Here is a 23343-nt window from a genome sequence, read left to right on the forward strand (position 1 = left end):
AGGATTTTGCGTTGGTCGAAAGGCGGCGCCCGCGTCGGTTGTTTTGGTTTGTGCTGTGGCCTGTTTGCTGTGTGGTCCTGCCGCAGAAAGCAAACTCGTGTGAAATCTACCGGGATATCTGTGTTCGGAGCACCGTTGGGCCATAGCCATGGCGTTCTGGTTTCATCGGAACCCGTTAAAAGCCACGGGACTTGTCAACTTCGACCTTAAAATGCTCGCCATGGACAGCCAAGCGCTCAAGCTATGCAGGTCAGCTGCTCCTGGCTTGTTTTGAGGTCTCGACAACGATCGAAGACGCGAAGTCGTGCGATGGGGTTGTTAGATGTGAAAGATTTGACCGCGGAGAAATTGCAAGCAGCGTAATCGTGCAGGAGTTGAATACGACGCTTTGCATATTGGCTGATCGAGCTACAAGCTGCCATCGGTGACAATCGCGGTCGGAAGTAGCGTATCAACCTTGACAGCGCAGAAACTCGTTCGTCGCTTTCCAAATTTAGTTTAGCTTGCTATCGCCGTCGGCATATGTCGGGCTCTCGTCAGTGCAACGTAACAGACAGCGCGCTTTTTCCTCTCGTTGCGCAATTGCATCGCCGGTGGCAGCCACAAATTAACGCCTACATGTGCTGGGTCGTCGAAGGGGTGGAGATGTCATTTCACCGCACCATGATTTTGTTTCGCATCTCAGACTAGAAACAAACAAAAATACTTACTCGGCTTCACTCCCGCCTTGCTCAAAAAAAAGGAGGAAGACTTAGTGGAGACGTGTTAAAGCAGGTGCGTTTCGTCATTCAGTGAAGTAACCAGCGGACCATGATGAGATCCTATTGCCTAATTTTCAGCGTATTCATGGAGACATACCCACAAAAAATGTAACTGATAACAGCAAATAAAAAAAAACACGTATAAGTGCTATTCGCAAAAAAAAACAAAAAAAAAAAAACAAGGCTGTGGCCGTAAAGGCCAGGCTAAACCCAAAGCTTACTGGCATCATCACTAATATGACGACCACAAACAGTGCCTGCCCAGTGACCTGGGTACATAGAGATGCTAAATTACCATTACGTAACGCGCCTGAAATCTAAAATAGTTTTCTGAATGTGTGCTTGTAAGCACCCTGCAGCTTCCAAATTTCACCAAACTGTAACAGTTCAGGGTGTGTCATCTAAAACCGTGCATGCTATGAGTTCTGTACATGTTCTTACAGTTCAGTCGAACTTCTTGTTATAACAAACTTGGATACAGCGAATTATTGAATACAATGAACGAAATTAGGAGTTCGGTTGCAATGTCACTGGTGATTTTTGAAACAAATTGATGTATTGGGTATGACGAATGGATTTAGCTCGTCGTGCAACTAAAAGTAGTGTGCAAGCAAGCAAGCAAAGTCAAAGCCGTCCTTAAAACTTGTCTCTTGACTGAAAGGTTGTATTACGTGATCGATTCTGCGAAGAATGTGGGAAAATATGTTTTGTTTTTCTCTGTGGGCGCAACATAGGGGCGTGAGTTACACGTTAGGGCAAGTTATATGCACAAAAGTAGGGTCTATAATTAAAACCATTGCCTCCTGTGTTTTTTAAATGCCAAACGCATCAGCCCCGAGCGGCAAACTGGGCCCTTTCTTGATACTCCTACCACTCTCCCCCAATCGCAAGCCTTCCCAGTGCTTCAATCGTGTGACCGGTTACTCTTGGGGCAGCGCTTGGTGGTAAGTGGCAACACAGGCATAATGTGCTCCACCACGCAGTGCTTCTTTATTCTATTGCTGGCCAGAACGCCTCTATTTTGGCAGTCACAAGCATGAGTTGCTTTGGCAACCAGACACAAGCCGCTCTCTCAAATTCCGAACTGTCAGGTTAACCTGATTTAGCTTGGGGTTAACCTGATTTACCTTACTACACGTGGCCGAAGCGGGCATCCCCAGCACTCCCATCGTGAAGCGGGCAATGCGTTTAGCATTGAACAAATACAGGAGGCAGTGTTTGAAACAACGCTCTTTAGCTTTAGTGCGTGCTTAGTGCCTGTTGCGTGCTGGGTGTATTTCCTGTTCCACGTCCAGCACTTTATGTGCCTACTTAATGTCGGGCGTAATGAACAAATTCCCATTCCCTGCACAATTTTGGTGTGCCGAGGTTCCGCTTTACTTATTGTCTATGTAGCCTGGCATGGTGACATAACGGAGGCTAATTGTTTCAGGCACCATGTTGATGCATTTACAAGTGCTGCAAACATTGCTTTCTTTCGAATCAGCTTTTGTAACTTTTTTTGTCAGGCATTAACGTGCGAATACAGGCTTTAAGTCGGCATAGCTGTGAGTTCTTCTAAGGCAACCTCTAACAAAGGCTTTGCAGCTTTGCCACTGCGCCAGAAAAGATGAGGACAAGAGAAATGGACGAGGCAAGTGCTCGTATTGTCGACTTCTTTTGTCGTCAGCTTTTTTAGCATCATCGCAAAGATGTTACACTACAAGCTCGTCCAGTTTAATACCCTTCTAAATTCGTTGCGATACAGTGTCTAGCAGCGAGGAATGAAACAGGGTTCTTGTAGAAATAGTGTTTATCGGAGCCTGATTGTGTTCCACAATAAGCTAGAAGAAAACACAAACGTTGAAAAGCATTCAACCAAGTGATAGGCATCAGTGAATTGAATGCTGTGGCGTTTGTTCGGCATCCATTTATCACTAGTGCAGTCTTTTTGAGGAACATCCAGTTAGGTTGAGAACGTCATTGACCGAACAAAAACAGTCTAGGGCTGTCACTGCAAGGTTGTACTTTTTCCCTATTAAATGAGATTGCCGGTGCGACATGCAACGCTAGGAGAAAATTTGTGCTTCACTTCAAACACGTGCTGCTAACCAAACATAAACCAATCCCAAGGCATGGTTTATGGCAGTCCAATGAAGAAAGTGTGTGTGGTGACTCTTTGTGGGTCCTCCAAAAGCATTACCTGACGCATGAGGTTACGTGTTCTTATGTGTCAGGCATTGCTTAATAATGTAAAAAATAACAGATTATGTGTTCTTAGTGAGGGCTCTCTCAGCTGATCAGCCAGGTTGCACTCACAGCTGAGCAATATCAATTTATCAAAATGTGGTGCTGGAAAGTGGAGACAATCAAAACATGTAATTTTCATTTGGGCTGCTTAGGACTGGTAGGACAGGCTTCTTTGCTTAGCAGCCAAAAGCGAAAAGCCTGATTTCGAGTGCTAGTCTACCGAAGACAGACTTAGGAAGGGTCTGCTTCCTGTAACAGCGTTGCATTTGAGGGGAAGTTCATGTGTGAAAAAGGCTGTATGCCCTTCGGTTACCCAGGCGTGAATCCAACTGGTGTTTTGGTTACCAAGTCTAGTTTTTTTTGTGTTTCTCGCACAGCACCAACCCAAAGTGAACCTTCATGACAGCGCATCTTTTTTTCTTTCGTTCCTTAAAGTAGACACTCTCTGAAAATGCAGCTGGGAGAAATTGAATTGCAAGGTTCGCAAGATTGCTGAAAGCTGAATACTGTTTCATTTGAACGGAAAGGCCACCTACCTTTCATAGCCCTAGTGGCTTTTACTTGATAGCAAGGGAGGCTTTCTTTCTTGGAAGTAGTTAATTGAAGCTGCCCTTTCTTTTTACAAGTACTGCACAATCGGTCATCTCAGTGGATGGCAAAAAGGCGGCTGCTGGCTTGAGGGTCTGCCCGAATAATTTCGGCAGTTTTGCCACTGGCTTTCTTACATTTTGCCGGCACCAAAAACTGACGGCGCATTGCACGATCCCTCATAAATCTTTTGACAACACTTGCGTGTCAAGGAACAAATGACCGAAACTGGAGTAGTGCTGACCGCTTGTGGTGTTTGGACAATGCAACTGGTTAGGTAATGTCTGCAGGCCTTCTGCACCCTCTGTATTTAAAAAAGAAAGAGGGAAAAAGGTCCCCAATAAAGCTTTCCGCAAACGCTGCATTTTCAGCTGCTTATCGTGTTATTCTTTCAAGAAAAACTGCTCCAACAAATGTTGTATTGGACGTCGTGTTCCAACAAATGTCGCGTCCCTTCATAGAAGTGGTTGCAACACTCGCTGCCATTCCCTGAGTGGCAGGTTTTTCTTCTCGATCCAAGGGGGCCTTCCTGTTGGAGGGTATATTGCCACACGTTTACTTAAAAGTCTATTGCGTGTCTCTTTTTTTGTGTGCTGGTATCATTGGCAGAGGGTTGGATCAACTGAAAAAAATGTTTGCAGGTCTAGAAGCTGCCTGGTGCGTCCATTTTGTGACAGCACGTGCTCATAGAGTCATCGCTCACTCTGTGGCCGCATTACCCTGACTGTGGAAACATTTTCTGATGGTGCAACTGTCATCGCTGTATCTAAATGAGCGCCGGCATGCGCGAGAAATGCCAAGATTGTCGTCTGCATCATGCCGCGATGTCGGCTCAACTGTATTGTGGTATTGCAATGTGCAAGCAGAGTTGCTGGGATCGGGCAGCACTTTATTTATGCTCCTCAGTCGAAGCAATCACTTTGTTTTAAAACAAGGTAGTATTTTTCTCAATGGTAGGCCTACTGCATAACTCTGCCACCTGCCCGCTGAGACAGTATTTCAGATTAGCCGTGAACGTATTGCATTGTGACCATACAATTACGAGCTTCTGAGCACCTAATATGCACCCAAGTCAACACCAATGGCATGACGTACTTGCCAACGAAGCCAGTTTTGGTACGCTCAAAGCGGGCAGGCACTATCTGAAAGGGTGCTATAGCTCTGTAGTGAGCAAGTCTTTTATGAGACTTTCATTGGGTTGAACATTCACCGTCACATCACTTCACATCACTTTATTGCCTTGAAAACCCCATACAGTGGTACTATTACATAAGGGCAGGGAACCAAATAAAACAGACGTAATACATATGAAGGAAGAGTACAGACAAAACGGCCTTCATTATTCACTGTGGAAGTAGAAGAGTGACATTCTGAGTAAGTGCTGATGGCCGCATGATCATGGCAAGCTCAGCGGTAAGGCCATCCAAGCCAGATGCTGCACAAAAAAAAGAATGAGGCGGCAAATGTTGTGATGTGAGCACATGGCGGTGCAATGTGCAAGAATGAGCAGTGCAGCAGGATGTGGGAAAACTGGCGATAAGATACAGGTTGGGCGGATGAGGGAGCTGTGACAGGATTTGGGAAACAAACAGGGGCCGGCAATTCTGTGACAGATGCAAAGTTTTTAAGACTAGATTTTTTTTTTTTGAGGGATGGCATACTTGCATTTTAAGAGTATGAGAAACAAACCAATGTAGTTGCGTGATTTTGAACTGATTCAAGTGCAGCTGTAGCGTACTCACTAAGAGGTGAAAATTGGGGGGTGCATAATCTAGATAACACTTCAAAAAACCCACAAACGGGTTTTCCAATGGTATGATGTTAGTAATATGGGCGCACCATCTTAAATCATTGCTTAGTGAGGCACGTAAGTGTTGATAAAACAGATCACATTTTTTCCACTGATATGTTGGGATTGCGATCAAAAATAAAAAAAGGAGCAAAAAATCGTGGATCTGAATTTATTCGGGTTCAGTGTTGTGAGCCAACAGAGTGAGATATTTGAAGCCAACTATTCACTTTGTGGCAGCCTAATAATGTCAGTTGCTAATTTGTCATGCCGCCTGCTCATTGAAAAATTGGTTTGGCTCTTTACAAAGTTGACACCTGCCCAGCACATGAACAGTAAACAAAATTGCAAGTTTGCTCTTTGTAATCCCGCAACAAGGTCCCTTGTTCACGATGCCAGCCTAACGGATTGCTGCACCTGGGTACGTACTACGAGGTAATGTATTTTGGAGATATGAATCTGGGTAGACTACTCGTCATCTGTCTCATAGTGTGACAGGCTGATCGGACGTTGCTTACGATTACTGATACAGTCGCGTGAGAAGGATACATGCCAGAGCATTCGTTGTCAGTCCTCGAGGACGTCCCTGTGGGGTTGCGTCAGGCGTCCTTTCTAGTGTTTCCTGATGTGCCCAATTGAAAACCACTGCACTCTGCTTCCTTGCCCCCAGTGACCTGCGGCTGGCTAGGAACCACTTGCTGGACTTGCTGACGGACCCGGCCAACGACATTGGCACGGTCGACACGGCCCTCAACTCCTACCTGGCCCTCCTTGCCGGCCTGATCACGGCGCCCGATGAGAAGGGGGGCGAGAGCAAGCTCAGAAACTCGACCCGCTTCCGCTGGACGCAGAGTATGCTGGGACAGTCACCCCTGTGAGCACTGAACCTCGGTTCGCTCGCGAGAACGGTTTACGTGATTGGTGTCGGCATCATCGGAGACTAATGGTACTATTGTGAAAACATGACGGCCGTGAAAGCGCTAAGTGATCCCAAGCAGACGGTTTTGAGCAAGCAGCGAAGCATTTGTGTTTGTTTATTTATTTCAAAATAAATTAATTTATGGATGTCGCAAACGTGTAAACACACACAGGGAGCAAAGGAAGTAGGACTAGTAATCGTATTGTGCTTGTAGTACTAGCTGAACAAATTCTGCCATCTCTTGATAAATCTCCCAGGTATGTCTGGTTTTTGAAAAAGCTTGTGAATCCAAGCTATTCCACTCAACAATAGTTGCAGCTTGAAAAGGGTGGGGGCCAGTTATTGTGCGTAGGCTCTATTAACTAGGCAGGAGTCAGAATTCAGAAGCCCCGCCTGTTCTTTCCTTTCCTCTGTTCTCCATCGTTGACGTATGATGCCCGTAGCGGGATGTCGGCCGATGGTCTGTCCTTAGTCATCGCGAGAGCAATGTTAGGCTGCTGTGGTTGTCTTTGTTTGGGTTGAGGCTAATGCAGTTGTGCGTCTGAACCACATCCTTACTGCATGTAAAAACCAAGAAGCGAGGAGATCATTTCATGGCGGCTGAAGTTGGCATAGCCAGGGTTCCATTTCAAAGAATCCTTCAGCCTTCCAGGGGTGGAAAATGCACCAAAAGTTATGCACAAATGCATCACGTGTGATCATTTTGGCAAGAGGATTAAACATCCCATACCCTATCACCCTCTCCCCTGCTTGCCGCAAAGTGCTTTTGCACCTGATTTTAACCAATAAGGTGATGCCGTCTAGATAACCTAACCTAGCCTAGTCTTGCCATTTTGTTAACTGAAAAAAAATTAAAGAAATGTCTAAAAACTTCTAATGTCCCGGTACGGCGACGTGATATAGGCAGGAGTGGTGTAATATGTGCCAGCCATAGAAACACAGTTATCAGTGCATTGACTGTACGTCAGCATTCAAGTGATATGACCACACGGAACTGGATGCCCCACGACAATCGCGCACTTATGTTTCTTGGAGGTGGCATACGTTGGCGGCTGCCAGCCATTCAAACAATTTTCTATGATGTCACGGAGAAATCGCTGTAAAGGAGCTGGTGAGCTCTCACTGCTTCGGCTGTTTTCTTTAATATGGTCATTGTGCTAAAATTGGTATCAGTGTAACTGGGAGGAACAAGCCTTTCTAATGGAACAAAAACTCCAAGGCCTCTTTATGAATGGTTGACCGCACGTGGTCTCTCCCCTCTGCAGGGTCCAGTCGGACGCCATCTTTGAGCTGGTCTCCATCTGCCAGGATGTGGGCATCTGGCACATGAAGCACGCCGCAGTCATTGCTGCCAAGGAAAAGTGAGCCTCTTGCCAGTGGTGGATTATTTACCTGCATTGTTAGTGTTTAGTGTTAGCACTTTGTTGGTGCAAGATGCGAGACATTTAGACCGTAATTCGCCGTATTAAGGCCTGTTTGTTCATCACAGATGTGCTGTCCGGAAACTGGCACTACAAGCGGGAAAGTGCAGAATGTGCCGCACAAAGTGAATCGGACGACAGATGTGGGCACAAACTTTTTAGGCATTCTAATCTCAACAGAAAGATGTCAGTGGGTAACAAAGCTGGTGTGCTGCCTTGGTGCCATTGAGTTTCATAGTAATATATACCTATAGAGGGAAATCTGGCGCCACCATCTAGGCGAGCCATGCTTTAGCGAGCGTTCCGTCATGTACCGGGCAGGCACGTTCTACTTGTCCTTGGCGTGGCTCAAGAACGAGCTGGAAAGTTGCCTCTCGCTGCAGATAAGCAGCAATATTACTGCAGAAAATTAATGAAATTCGTTTTCTTATTAGGAAATTGAAGCTTCAAAACGATTTATTTGTCAAGGAATATTTAGAAGCTCATGCAAGATGAACAAGAAAAAGATGTTGCCCTTTTGTTGTTGATTTTGGCTTTGAGAGTGAAAGAAGCCTTGTGGCTACCCAAGTCAAGTAGGCGAGGAACATCACTAACTGCAATGGCGCCGCCCACGGCGGCCTGCAATTGCAGCACCAGTTGTCCCTCTAGTATATATTATAGTATGAAGCTCTATGCTTGGTGCCAGAGTGCTGAGTTTCTGAATGCCTGCCTGTTTCAGCATCAACATGGACGAAGCCAAAGATGTCCACAAGTGTCTCAGAAAAGCTGCCGGATACTTCTGCGCAATGAAGGTGAATCAGCTGCAGCTTAGCTCAGTAGTATATCATAGTCTACTGCATAACAGCACAGGAGGTAAAGGCTGCGTTGCTGAGCTGTGCCTGAAAGGGCCATCATCCGGTCAGGACTAACAAATGCAAAAGGCAGCGCAGTGCTTTTTCAAAGCCCTGAAACCTAAATTAGGCATTGTTGGTGCACCGTTGCATTTTAAACCGCTTTTTACTACATATTACTGGCTGTTTCGGAATTCGATGTTTGCTTGTGAGAAGGCCAGCCCACGCACGCGTATTGGTGAAGTAGTTCAGTTTTTGTCCGCAAAACTGTGACTGTTGTTAAAGGGACACTAAAGAGTGGAAACAAGTTGGCCTGTATCAATAGGTTACGGTGCTGGCAATCTACATACACCATTCTCGCAACTAGTAGTTGCTTAATAACGCAGAAAGCGCCAGAAACAGGAAAGCAGGACGACACCCCATATGTATTTGCGTACTACTACATCACAAAAGTGGTGAATGGCGAGAGCTCATTGGAGAAGCATCAATAGCTGCTTTCTTGAAATAAACAGTTCCTGGGTGGTTAAGCATGTCAGATAAGCATACATCAAAGCTTTCCGCCAGCTCATCGTATCTAAAAAAGCACATACTACAGCTTTTGTACACTGCAAGGGAGGCTGCTTTTCTCACTACACAGTCAGCCATCATGCTTTCAGTTTCATTTTTGAAAAGCATTAGTGCGCGATTAGTGAAGTCACTTAATAATAACCTACGATGGTGAGTGCCACAGCTTCTGCAAGCGATATACCCGGCAAGAAGCAGCTAAACTGCCTTCATTAGAATTGGCAAAAGGAACAAGATGCACTGCAGATGGTTAAGCGAGCCGACCGAGCTTACAATCTTCCATTCTCCGCGTGTGGAGGAAGAGTAGGAAGAGGAGTTACTCTTTATTTAAAATGTTGGTATCGCTAAAGTGCACCTGGTTCGAACGTAATCGCCCGTGAAGTGAACTTGCTGCGAGTGGTTAGCTGAGCGATCCTCCTGTTTGCCTCAAGCCTCCTCGAGCCCCTTGTTACCATATTTGCGCGCGTATAACCCGCACCTGCACATAATCCGCACCCCTACCATCAGCCCACCGCAAAAGAAAAGAAAAAATCCTCGCGTATTTCCCACATTTGATAAAGGAAAGGCTGCACCAAAGCTACTGCTCAAGCAACACATCACACACTATGGATACAGAAAAAACGTACATTAGCGCGCAATTGCTGCCATGGAAGGCTTCACGGCACAACGCGCATTGCCGTGAAGTTGCACTAAAGAAAAAAAAACGCGTATTATTTGCACCCCTACTTTGCCCCTGAAATTTTCGCATATTTGGTGAAGGTTATACGCGCGAAAATACGGTATGTTTGAGCCAGGGGGAGCGGGGGCAACGACGACTACTGGATGCGGCTGCAGTGAAGAGTGCTTATTTTGCGCTAGGTTCTCACAGCACAAGAGAAGATAATATGAGATGGCTGTGATCGCCAGACGAGGTGAAATGAAGGTGCCTTCCTGACGGTGCCTGCCGGGAGCTTGGGATGCCGCACTGGATGCCGCAGCTATGTACCGTACAATTTAAAACAAAGTTTCATCCAGCCTTTAATGTCTTTTTAAAGGATTACCTGATGATTTTATTGTTGCGGACTCAGCTGCATCGTGATGTACACTGGCAGCACTGCAACTTCATGCGACCCTTGTCCAGTCACATGACTTTCTGCAAAGTTTGAGCGTTTATCTGGAAGTAAGCCGGCAAAGCTGCAAGACTATCACTTAGGCATTTTTGCCTGAGCAACTTGAATAAGCAGCTTGGAGCCGAAATTTGTTGGGAAGAAGAGGAAGACTGTTAGCTAGTAGGGTGGTGCTTTCGTTAGCTGCTGTGGTTTGTGGTCATTGTGCCTTTTTGCTCCTCCTTCCCCGACCAGGACAAGTACGTGGGCCAGCTGAGGGAACAGCCGGTTCCGGGATCGGACCTGGACTCGCGAGTGGCCACAGCCTACATCAACCAGTGCACGGCGGAGGCCCAGGAAGGTACTCCCCAGGCATGCCCTGTGTGAAGAAAAGAATGCCAATGCCCCCACTTTGCACTGGCTCTGCACCACCCTAGTGCAGTCAGTTTTGACGTTAGTTTGAAGTTTTGAACGTGCTAATGTGTACATCACATTAAAATATAAGTACAAGTACAAGCTAGGTTTCCGAAAGTCACGAAACAATGGAGATCTTCAATCTACAGCCTTGGACTCACCATGGACTCCCCGACAAGCTGTCCGCCATTCGCTGTTTCTGTGTATCCCAATGGCTTCGGGGAATCCTTGGACTACCCACGGACTATCTGTAATGAGTCCAAGGCTAAATTGAAGAGCCTCAGTGTGGCATGGAAGCATTTGCTTATTCATTTTTTGATACTGCAACCCCAATTGGAGTTTTGGCAGGATGGTACAGATGTCTGAGAACACCAAAAAAGCAAAAGGCAAGCTACCAGTACTCAGGTACACATGAAGGAATAAAATAATATAGACTAAAATAAAAGGCATACAGTCCATACTAATCTACACACGACGTAATGAAACGTAAGGGAAGACCCTTGGACTTGGCTGTTAGTCAGGTGGTTCTATTCAATTATTGTCACAGAGAGAAAGTGTAGTTAAATGAGTTATTGCACGTGGGACAAGGAGCAGTTGTTTAATTGATGTCTTTGTCTTGTGGCACTCCCAAATGAAAAAGTTGTTATAAATGTCGAACTTCAGCCCCTTTACAATTTGGTACTACATGAATTTTAGGCCAGATGAATGGTTTCTTTGGGTCTGCGGGGAGTTTGCTTACCGTATTTTCGCGCGTATAACGCACCCCTGCATATAATGCGCACCCCCACTTTCCGTCGACGAATAAAAAAATATATATATCCCCGCATATTGCCCAACACTACTAGGATGGATGGACCAACGTTACTGCTCGAGCAACATTACACATTTGTTTATGCAAAATAACTTGCCTCGCTGACTTTGTAACAAGATGACTTGCCACATACCTTTTTTTTGGGTTGGTGTATTGTTGAGCTGTGTGTGCAAAATGACCGCCGTCAATGGGAATAACAGTGACTTAGTCGCTATTACTGCGGTAGGGGCATTATGGCCCAACTCGCATTGCGGTGAAGCTGCGCCAAAGGAAATACCTCGCATATAATCCGCTCCTCTACTTCAGCCCTGAAACTTTCGCATTTTGACGCGGGTTATACGCGCGAAATACGGTACACAAGTACGCCCAAAGCTGCTGTATATAAATAGCACACAAGTTTGTCTTGGGGTGATGTATTTTTATACTAATTGTTTTTAATGGTACAGTGGTAAGCATTAGGGGGGGGGAGGGGGGGGGCGCGATTGGCTGCAACAGGATTGGAGCAGCATCTATGTTAATCTTGCTTTACGGGTTGCCCACGTGGTTGTCTTTGTTTTCAGTGCTGTTAGCAATGGCATTCACTCAGGGTGCTTTATTTATTTTTTTTTTTTTTATTGTTATAACTCGTAAATTATGGCAAAAAAGAGGTGGTATTTTCAGAATTATGTGAAATTAAGTTTTTAAAAATGTTTTCGAGAAATATGTGTTTAATGTTAATAAATGCATCAGCGTTTTTAGTAGTGTTAGTACATTTATTCAAGTAAACGGAAGTTTTCACCCAGGTAGCAAACACAAAGCTGTTGCTGATAGTACGAGAACATGGTTGTTGGGCTCGTGCAATCTTTGCCTTTTTTTTTTTTAAATAGATGACTTTCAACGCACTGTGGTTGAAAGCTCCTTAATTTAAGCAATCAGGAACAGCTAGTTTTCAGTGAAACATTTGCTGCAGGCAGGCTGAAAGGCACGTAATAATTTTCTCCTATGTCTGTAAAATGTTTTGTCAACTTATTACCTTTAAGGTGAAGGAACACGCTTCAAGCAAGTTTTCGTAGGTTGTCATGGAAGCAAGCCATATTTTGTAATGATTAAGTTATTCACCGTGGTGATGTACTATTTGCATATAATTAGTAAGTACTGCTAATGCTCATGTGGAAACGACTTTTTCACTTTTCACTCCGGCAGCCTGTTTTGTAGAAACAATATATTCGTGCACTAAATGAAAATTTTTGTGATAGACATTCATTTTAATACAATTTTTGTAAACATTTTACTTTTGGAGGAAGGGGGTTGGAAATACCAGCCAGTAGAAGTTTTTACGTTAAAGCAAAAAACTCTATTTGCAGTGATCTACTGGAAGCACTGCATTTCTATCTCTTGGAAAACCAGAAAACTACCAGATGTGTTTTATGCATACAAAATAATCTTGTTGTTATTTGGAATTAAAATCACACTGTACATAACTCTTCAACGTTGTACTATAACAGTGTTAAAAAATGCGTACTTTGTAACTTCTTAACGAAGCAATGCAACAGTTGTTGCACATGAATGGGCATTTCTTTACCAAGACATCCATTCTGTTTGTACGTTTTGGGTCATTCTACAAAAAAGAAGTCAAATCTATAGAAGCAACACTGAACGAAAAAAAATACCACAAAGTGTCAAAGCTAGTGCCCTCGGGGTCATACCAGTGTTGCCCCGCTTCAAGAGTTCCATAAGTGAGGGGCCTTTCAGTTTGTTTGTGAGCTGTTTGTGTGATAGCGTGCTCCCCTCGCAGTGACCATTGGCCGGGCCATTGAGATGAAGCATGCCCCGGGCCTCATCTCGGCCCTCGCCCACGAGACGTCCAAGATGTACACGTCGGCAGGTGGGCAGACACTCCTTCGATGCATGGTAGCACTCGCTGGTTCATGCTACGCTTACCCTTTTTCTGAATAACGTGCAGAGCAACATTACCCGCCACCACTTGTCTTTTGTAAGAGGCCAGATCGCAAAACCTTTTATCATTCCAAAGCTTGCATTGTTGAGAAGCGGGTCGTTCCCGTTTGTGAGGGATGGGCTGAGAAGACAGTGATGATATGTCAGGGTGGACGTAAATAGCCGCCGAGGAATTCTTATTTGGAGCCGTGCATGCGAGGTGTGTGTCTAAAAAATTTGTCCAGTGGTTGGATACCCCAATGACAACGTGGCTACTGAGAGGCGTGTCGCAGGGAATGTACTGGATGTGAGCGGTAAGGTCACAGTGCAATGTAGCGATGCGTGAGCAAATGCTGACATGGCAGTGGAGGGAAGTGAAATTTCGATGCGAGTGCAAGGGACAAAAAAAAAAAAAACGTGTTTACGTCGTTCGGTTTGGGTGGGGTGCCAATCTTGCGCACGCGTTTGTTGTACTTGCACGGTTGTAAACAGGTGTTCAGGTTGCTGAGGGGAAACAAAAAGTGGCTGATCCACAGTGTGCGTGAACAGTTTTTACTAAACATGTTTTTTTTTTTTTTTTTTCCCCCGCGTCTCCTGTCCCTGTAGACTTGAACTATTTTGTCCATTTCCGTTGCCATTTTCGCAAACCGATTGCAGAGTCCCATCTTTGCACATTTCCCCACATTGCTCTACCACTCATGCCAACTGCATTTGACTGCCTGCCGTGGCGTTACCCTTGCAATCGTGATGCTTAGTGACCTGTCTCTCGGTAGCCATGTGCACTCCACTTATCTGGCTGTTCAGATATCAGACCATTCATTGAACTTTTTAGACACAACTGTAATATGTTTTGTGATACTAAAATGCTTTTGGGTTGGGCACAGTGGTGGTGTAATGCCCAGACTACGCTGTGGCAGACTTTACTAAACCCCATTGTCAAATCTGCCATTCTGCAATGCCTTTCGAAGCTGTCAGAATGAGATTTTTGCAGCGGTGCTGACGCAATGATGTGTTGCTTATCTGCAGCTGACTCGCTGGCCGCTCTGGAGGCATCCAAGTTTGGCCGCTGGAGGAAGTTTCTCATTCTCAAGGCTGTCTTCTACCTCTCCTACGTGAGTTATCAAAGTGCTTGTGTACGCCTTCATTTCGTGCCTGTAACATACACAGCACACCAAGTGTGGCATGTTGGGCATTCTGCCACTGTTACAGTGGGTCTCTCTCTCTCTCTCTCTCTCTCTCTCTCTCTCTGTGTTGTTCCTGCAGGCCTACTGCTATGCGGGGGAGAATCTGCTGGCCCAGGAGAAGTGCGGAGATGCCATCCGGGCCCTGCAGGAAAGCCACAAGTGTAAGGCAATGTGGCGATGCTGCCCCCTGAGACTAGCAGTTCTTTCGAGCGCAGTACACTGCTGCTCATTCCTAGCTGTAACCAATGTGGCTAAAAACTGTGACTGCTTCCTTAGCCTCTGCATGGAAGAGAAAACTTCTTGAGGGAAACTGTATACACATTATCACTGCGACTGAATCGTTGCCTGTCGCAATGCAAGTTGCAAATGTCATATCATTGGAGGAATGGGTTGTAGTACCTACTGTAAACCAGATGAATGTGTCTGCTTTGAGCTGGAACTCTTGCAAATTTAAGTGTTTGAAATGCGAGAAATTCGTATGCAGTGCACTAGTGAGGACCTCAGAGAGCAGAGTACGTGGCCTATCTTGAGTGGTGTTTTCAGAGTGACACAAACTTGGTGGTGTATTGCAGGAAGTACCTTTTGTCGGTGTATGTCTGTAGCCTTGTGTTTGTGGCCGCACATTCATCGCTGTGTAGGCATCGCTGTCTGTCCATTCCTGGCATCGTGGTGGTTGTGCAGCTGAGTGCAGGTCCAAAAAGCAACGTGCTTCACCATTTTAAAAGTTCCGGGAATCAGTCCCATCTATGCCAAACTTAGGATTATAAATACTTGGCCACGCCTCTTTTTTGTTGGAAAGTCACAGTTGCAGGGGTGGCATTGAGGTTTAGGGGCCCATTCTAAGGCCCAGAAGTCTGAAAAAGGATTCAACATTGGCCATAGATTTTGCCAATGCACAAATGAAAATAGCAGCACGAGAATCACTCTTCAACGCAGAAATTTGGGCTAGTTGGTGATACGACTTTGACATGGTAAAAAGCGCACTAGACGGGGACAGAAGGAAAGACTGTCCCCGTCTAGTGCACCTTTTACCATGTCGAAGAGAATCACTCACCTTGTTACAGCTGTGGACTCATGACACACACCCAGCAAGGGGATCGACAAAAATCAAGTTTTGATTTATGATTGAAGATTGACTGCAGAAGTGAAGTGAGCGTATCAATTGCATGGACTCGAACAATGATCCCAAACTGTCCACTGCACATAACTCGCTCTATGAACATGATAGAGGTTTGTTGAGGAGTGAGGCGCTCACTGGTTTCTTTAGTGGCGGTGGCAGGTAGGGGAACCCATGGCTGCTATAAGGATGAAAAATTTGGTCATTGCACGGAGAATGTTTGCACAGAGAACGCAGTAGGAAGTTTGTGACGTCTTTTTGAGGGAATGCTTGATGTAGTGTATCAAAGAGGTTCAGCTCCTCTTTTCTGGTGTTGGACTGACACCACAATCTGTCACAGATCTTACAAGAAATTCTGACTTTGTCTTACATGAACTTTTCCCTAAAGCTCGTGTTGCGAGGGCACTCTTCCCGTTGTTTCTCGTGACAAGCGTGCGCACATTGCTGATGATGGCATTCTGCATCTTTGTCATACTTTTCCTGGACTTTGAGCTCTTTGCTCCCGGCGACGTTCATTATTCCAAACCTAGATCTCTCGTGCTTGGTTCTTATCCAAATAAGCTCCTTGTTTTTGGTGACGTTCGGCATCGCAAACTTGTATTTCACATGCCTGTTCAGCATTGCAGCTTTCCCTGTAGCGTTGCCATGTTGATGCACTAGAACACAGTACCTCCGTCAGTGTTTGTAGGAGCTGCGGTGCTTTGTGCTTTTTCGGTCGTTTCTTTCTCAGTCGACGTGCTGGCTTTCACTCGCCTTTTTCTGTTTGCGTCTTTGTTCATCAGTGGGCGCTCAGTGTAGAAAACAATGGAGCACAATGGCCCTCTACAGCTTCACGTGCCAACTGTATGCACCACTGCGCACCATTGTGGCGAAACAGAGGATATTTGAGATTAGCTCGCACTAAAGCCCCTCCGTGAATGGCCATGGACGGACAAGATGGAGGTGCTTTAGCTTCCGTGCATAGACGAGACTGCGCACCATTGTGGGGTGCTGAGGCTGTCAGCACACCGGGATTGTTGCGAAGCATTGATTTACTTAACCTGATGTCATTCCTTGCAACTGCAGCTGGGTGCTAGAACCCCGTGACTGCGTTTGGCGGCCAGCACGGCAGAAGACACGAACCTGTTTTGTGCTAATTAGGAACGATCCGGTAGTGTAGTGGGTAAGATTCCTGCATTCGAACCAAGTAATTCCAGGTTTGAATCTCAATGCCGCCCATTTTTACTTACAACCAACCGATTACTGGTGCCATTGCACACAAATACTCTCTGCAGGAAAGCCAACTTTCTCTGACCATGGTGATGAATGATCATGGATGAAATGAAAGAGAAAAAAAACGCTTCCCGTGGCCGCAATCGAAACAGTGTCCCTCGCGTTATGATGCCGGCGTCTATCCGATTGCTCCATTTCGAGACGGTTGAAGCAGTTTGGAAGACTCAGACGACAACCAAAGAACCCATCATGAGAAAGTCTCACATTCAACCACCGTCGTCATTACACGGAGGGGTGCATGTTTTTTTTTTATTATTGCCGTGCAAATTTTTCGCGACAAAATTTTGGCGCATCAAGTGTTACAGATGGACACATGGTTTTTCTCCTTGATTGCAAATAGAAGTGCCTATGCATTTAAAAGTTACTTTATCGTTGCAAACAGCTCACAGTGATTGAAATTTTCACTGGATTTTTTTTTTTCTTGTGTAAGCATTACAGAGTTACAGACGGTTTTTACTTTAATCCCCCATAGAGATGCTTATGTGCCTAATGGTTGAGCTTACCATCACCAACAGCATGCAGTGATAAAAATTCCTAGGTGTCATTCCCCCCCCCCCTCCCCCCCCCCAAATGACGGCAATTGTGCTTTTTACATGAGAAACAGGATATCCTGTTACAACAACTGGAGTGACGATCGAGTGTTGTGGTAGCTGACACAGTGGTGTCGCATCCCCTCCTCCCTTGCCGCAGGCTACCAGGATGCGACGCAGATCTGCAAGCAGTACGCCACCATGAAGGGCCCCGGCTCAGCGGCCAAGATGGACCAGCACCTGTTCTTCCGCAAGCTGGCGCCCCTGGTGAAGCGGACGCTCGACAAGTGCGAGCGGGAGAACGGCTTCATGTGAGCGGCCCCCTCATCCTCCCTCTCCTCTCCTCCTCTCTGTCGCTCCATCTTAAAGGGACCGTGAAGATGAAATGCAACTTTGGTTCGTTAAAAAGAGGGCTTTTTCCGACAACAGTGACGCCAATTTCATCACCAACTTCAAACAAATAATGAAAAGGAAACTTATGAGGCAGTAACGATTCCCGGCCACTTTCCGACGACTTCTCTGTGATTTCGCAAAATCTTGTTCGTGCGATTGGCGGCAGCCGTTGACCTAAGCCACCACCAAGAAACGTCACTTGGCAATTGTAGTGCGGCTTCCAGGTCTGGTTGATCGCATCACTGGAATGCTAACGTTCAGTTAACACACTGATGTCCACACACTGATGTCCACGTCACTTCTGCTCATTTTACATCACTGTACGGTGAAATGTTAAAGTTTTTCAATATTGCTGGAATTTTCTTTTTTTTAACACATAACTGTTTTATACCGGGATACACTAAGATTTTGCTGATGTCATGTCCGTCACGGAAGTGACGCCAGTACAATGAAGCAAGCGGCCTGTAAAGGGTGCACCCCTGCACACAGGGTCTTTTTACGGGGAAGCAACCTTTAGTACTAAAGAGTACGTTATACTTAGGGTTGTTCGTTTTCGGCGTTTATATTTTAACACGAAAGTGCTTTATGCTGAGATACACCAAGATTTCACTGACGTCATATCTGTCATGGAAATGAAGCCAGTACATCTTTGCCGGAGCGACCCGCCAGCAGGATGTCGCTCGCCAAGCACACCCACAAGACAGCCACCGACCCGCAAGTGATGCTCAGCCGCAGATTTCGCTGCACATTTCACTTTCATGTTTTACCGATTCCTATGGCAGGGAAATCAACCACAGTTTGTCAGTTTAAAAAAAACGTCTTTCATGCCAGGAATGGAGCTGATCAAGTAACCACAAAGGCTAGTTTTTTCAAAGTGAACAAAGTTATTTTTTTGTCTTCATGACTCTGTAAGGTGTGATTTCTTTTTTCTGAGCTGCTCTGGGTTCGGAGACGGACCTCAGTGATACTAACTGAACAGAAAAAGCGGTGTGGGGGAAAGGAGGGGGACTGTGGTGGGGAAGAGGGGAGTGTAGGAAGAAAGAATCGGGGTGACAGAAAGGGGAAAGAAGTTATACGAGGGAAAGAGGAAGGGGAGAACGTGAGGGGTGGGTAAGGGGAGACAAAGCAGTGTTAATTAGCAGCGAAGCAAACAGGTACATGGCCGATGTTTTTTTCTTTTTTTCTGCTTTGACGGTCTGCTGAGTAGTGCCATTATCTTGCCAGACAGGGTGTTCAGTGGGTGGTCCCCCGCTCCCACAGATTCCACCAGAAGGTGCCCGTGGATGCACCGGAACTGGAGCTGCGAGCCACCTACGGCCTGGTGAGTCCAGAGGAGTTCCAGCTGCCACCGCCGGACAAGGCCTGGACTCCCGTCGTGTACGCCGCCTTCTACGTGCAACCCAGCGGTGCTCCGGACCCAGCTAATGCGGCAAGTTTCGATACCCTGCGCAGTTGCATTGAGAAGGAAAGAGGGAGGGAGGCTTTGGGTCTACTACAGTGGAATCTCGGTCATACGAATCTCAAGGGGCGGCAAAAATATTCGTATCACCCGAAAATTCGTATCATCAGAAAACGAGAAAAAATGGAAATGTGCTGCGCATGCGACAGGCGGCGGCAATATGGCGTCGGCTCTTGCCGCGAAGAGGTGCAGGTAGCTTCAGCAACCGCTTCTAACCTTTTGTTAAAACGGAGCTCAATGTGTAAATTAAATTGCTCATGCGGGAAAGGAGCTGACAGTATGGGAGAAGCACTATAAAATGTCATCTACGCCAAATCTCCACCGCGGAGGTGGCCCAGCCTGAGGCGCGCGTCTCCCTATTGGCGCAAGTCGTGAGGCTCCTCCCAATGCAGTTAGCGGTAACCGAGGCAGAGGCTGGCGCCTGGGTGCCGGGCTGAATTGTCAGCGCGGGCGTCAAAAGAACGCGCGCTCATCGCCGACGCGACGCGCGCACACGAACTCAAGCCTGAACCGCATGCCATTCGGGCGCGTCGGCGTTTGCGCGCGCGTTCTTTTGACGCCCGCGCTGACGATTTCGCCCCCATGTCAGATTTTACATCGCTCGTAAAATGACGCGCGACGCGCGCGGCAGTGGGAGGAGCCTGCCGACTTGCGCCAACGGGGAGGCACGCTCTTCATGGCGGCAGTTTGAAAGCGCTCCGGACAGCCCGCTGGCTCCGCCGGAGATGTTTAGGCTTACCACGGTGGCGGATATTTGATAGGCGCTTTCCCTAGCCGCGCGGACGATGCTTTACAGTGTCGTTTTCAGACTCATCAGCTCCCTTAATTCATAAGCAACTTCTTTTGTTCTTTAAAGAGCGGTCAGAAGCGGTCGGTCGAGCCACCCGCCCTACTTCGCGGCCGTTGACGCCGCCATGTTGCCGCGGCTTACCGCGCCGCGCGCCGCATGCGGGTGGTATTCGCGGTGGCGTCAGCGCGCCTGTGGCTTGCGCGGCGCGTTTTCGTGAGCAGAAAACGCTCCATGCAGTTCACGCTTAATGATTTTGTGCCTGCGTGCGACCAAGGCCACACGGCCGCACAAACACTCCCGCCTCCCGTCCACGCCGCAGTCATCTGCTCGCGGATTGCGTGTTCGTATCACCCGCACCGGGTGATAAATGCGAACGGATCATCCGAATTTTTTTACATTGCGTACAATGCATTTTGGCCGGGGAATTTTGAAAATTCGTATCACAACGAAATTCGTATCAACCGAATTCGTATCACCGAGATTCCACTGTACTTGATTTTCTTTTAAAAATACAGTGCCACAGGAAGTGTGACCTCATGTGATGCTGTCGGAACAGGCTTCATGAGAATTGATAAGAGGGACAACGTGTTCCACCTGATCAGAGTGAGATTTCTAGTTTATGAACTTCTGGGTACGTGTGGCAGAGGCCTTATATCTTGAGCTTCTCATTCCCCCTATCACTCTCTTTCCTGTTATTCTTATTTGCCAATGGAAAACTTTCAAAAATTTGTTTCGAAGTAAAAAAAATACAACAGCTGGAATTTTTAACTGCAGCTGCTGGGGTGCCTAAAATGCAGAATAGCAAAACCATTTGCACAAGACACTATCTTGCTAAGCGCATCCCTGTAAAGTTTATTACAAAATGATTTTTGGGAAGAAGGTTGGCAAGCTGGCTTGAGGGACAATTAGGCTTTGGGAGGCATCCTGAACATGCTTTCTTTCACATTCACATCGTGCATGTATTCATAATTCAGTTATTCCTATTCTTTTGTGACCGTTTTTTTTTTTTTTTCTCATTATTGAAGAGTTGAGGAAAAAAAGCGAACACTGGCAATCCAACATGACGTGCGACCGTCCGTCTGTTGCGAACATTTACCTTTATTGGGATTATCAGTTACCATTGATTTTAGTGATCACTGCACTAACTAGCAACTGCACTTTGCGTCAAACACCCACAGAAGGCGGCCATCAAGGCAGAGGGCGACCTGCCGGCCGTTCAGGAGAAGAAGACGTCCCATTCCGGTGCAGACCCGAAGACGGAGAGCGGCTGCGTCCTGCAGTGAAGCCGGCCTACAGGATGTCCAGGGCCGAGTTTGCCGTACCGGGCTGTTGGCGGCTGTGAAATAGAGATCTCTTAATATATGTGTACATCTCTGTAAATGAGCTCTCGACCAGAGGCTCTGTACTGTATGCAAGCATTCGCACCATCCCTCTTCTAATGACCGCAGCAGTGAGTGCAGTTTGCGGTAGGTCTAGAGTAATGGGAGTTAGTGCTGCTCACTCGAATTAAGACATGTCTGTGTACACCTCTGCACTTATTGATGATTAACTTACTGACGTCTGACGTACAAGCCGCGATTGAAGTGGCTTGTGCAAGGACTCAATCGCATCGCCGGCAAACAGATGTGTTATGCTCTACACGTTTAGCATTTCCTGTCCTGTTACTGCATCAGTTCCCGTGAAATTAGCTTGCTAGTAGATAAAGAATATAACAGGCGATTGTTTAGTACACACACACTTGTATGAGCTGAGATTCTTTTTTAGACATGTTTTGCCGCCGTGCTTGAACTGTGATAAATCACAATCACAGAGCCTCTTTCAATTTTTATACGCTGTTTACGGATGTGTCTGTTGGTTGATTTTTTTTCCTTTTTGTTTGTTTTTACCCTAGTTCATGCACTAAGTAGTGCCCGGTATATGGTTAATGCTGTGTAGAGATTTTAGCTAATTGTATTATATTTTGAACAAAGTTAACCTTTACTTTTGTCCGTGGTTTACAACTTGTGTACGTGCAGTCTGGTGAACTATTCAGGCCAGTAGTTTGTTCAGAGAAATTTTTGTTAACTATTTTATCACCCGGATGCAGCTTGTGTTAGTGTGAAGGTGTTTCTTTGCACAAGTTCCCCACAAATCAAAGGTCAGTAGATGCGAAAGCTGATTGTTTTAGAGGGAACAGCAAGGAAGGAATTTTCACACGTATAAGTGTCTCAAAACATTTCTATCTATGTGTTGGACATTGATGTGTTGCTCAGGGCATTTAAGCAAAATTTTAGCTAAGTCAGCGGCCCCTCCCATCAAATCAAATATCCAGTCAGGGGGAATTACAATGCCATAAAGGCAGACGCAGTCATTAGACTTGACCGATTGAAGTCGCATAGTATGCTTGGTTGTGACCACAAGACAACTGTGGCAGGATGAAAAGTGATTCGTGAAGGGACCGCACATCACCTGACTGTTCACGGTAGTTTCGATCTGTATTTGTTAACACAACGTGTTCCACAATGTGCTGTTTGGTGTTGTGAAAGTTACTAGACACGCTTCCTAGAGCTCAGAGTCGTCAGCGAAGCCAGTCGTCCATTTGGAAGCAAGCCCAGGGTATAGGATGCCTTTAGTATTGCGTTGACTTTAAACACTCTGTCTCTTCGCATTATGCCACAGTGAACTATGGTGTATCTAGCTTGGTTCCAGTCTATTGAAAACAGTGTAATGGCCCACCCCTGCTGATCCTAGCATTGTAACTATTAAGCACCCATTGCTTCCTGGAATGCTTTTCATCGGCCATTTGAATGTTTTTGTTTTCTTGGAAGAATCATCTCTGCATAGTTCAGCCTCTTACAGCAGACAGTAAATTACAGTGTGGGCGTAGTCAAGAGGCCCACCCAATCCCATGCGTGTTATGCAAACGCTATTTTTGTACAGTGTGGCAATAAAAGGTGCTTTCTTGGTGCATTTTTCTGCTTATGGCGAGGTGCGCCCTTATGCATGTTTTGTGCTCTTTTCTCTCTGCTTTGCCTACTTTGCCTTTTTTCTGCAGCAGGTGTTGTCATTCAGACATCTTCGATCGCATTGGAAGAAGACAAAAGCACTCTAGCTGGGAGGCTACAAGCAAAAAAAAAATCTCAAGTGACAAATATTGACCAGGACATGATAACCTCAATGAAAAGTGGCAATCAACGCCGTTTCTTTAGTTTACGTGCAATCTTATTTCCCACTTTTATTTTTGTGTGTGTGGCAATGGCATGGCTTTGAGGCTAGTATTTAAGTGTTGCTTCA

General features: G+C 46.2%; 1 protein-coding gene across 1 annotated transcript; it reads left to right on the top strand.

Moving 5' to 3' along the window:
- Positions 1–18: 18 nt before the first annotated feature.
- Positions 19–23019, top strand: LOC144149955 (BRO1 domain-containing protein BROX-like). The gene is made up of 11 exons (XM_077681709.1): positions 19–249; positions 6038–6241; positions 7552–7647; positions 8426–8498; positions 10442–10547; positions 13186–13275; positions 14352–14437; positions 14589–14670; positions 17589–17739; positions 19082–19250; positions 21249–23019. Exons 1-11 carry the CDS (start codon positions 149–151, stop codon positions 21351–21353), a joined length of 1263 nt encoding a protein of 420 aa, XP_077537835.1. The 5' UTR covers positions 19–148; the 3' UTR covers positions 21354–23019.
- The last annotated feature ends 324 nt before the right edge of the window (positions 23020–23343 follow it).

This window comes from Haemaphysalis longicornis, unplaced genomic scaffold (assembly GCF_048455015.1).
Source record: "Haemaphysalis longicornis isolate Haplotype H1 unplaced genomic scaffold, Haemaphysalis longicornis Haplotype H1 scaffold_8, whole genome shotgun sequence".
In the NCBI taxonomy this organism is placed as follows: Eukaryota; Metazoa; Arthropoda; class Arachnida; order Ixodida; family Ixodidae; genus Haemaphysalis; species Haemaphysalis longicornis.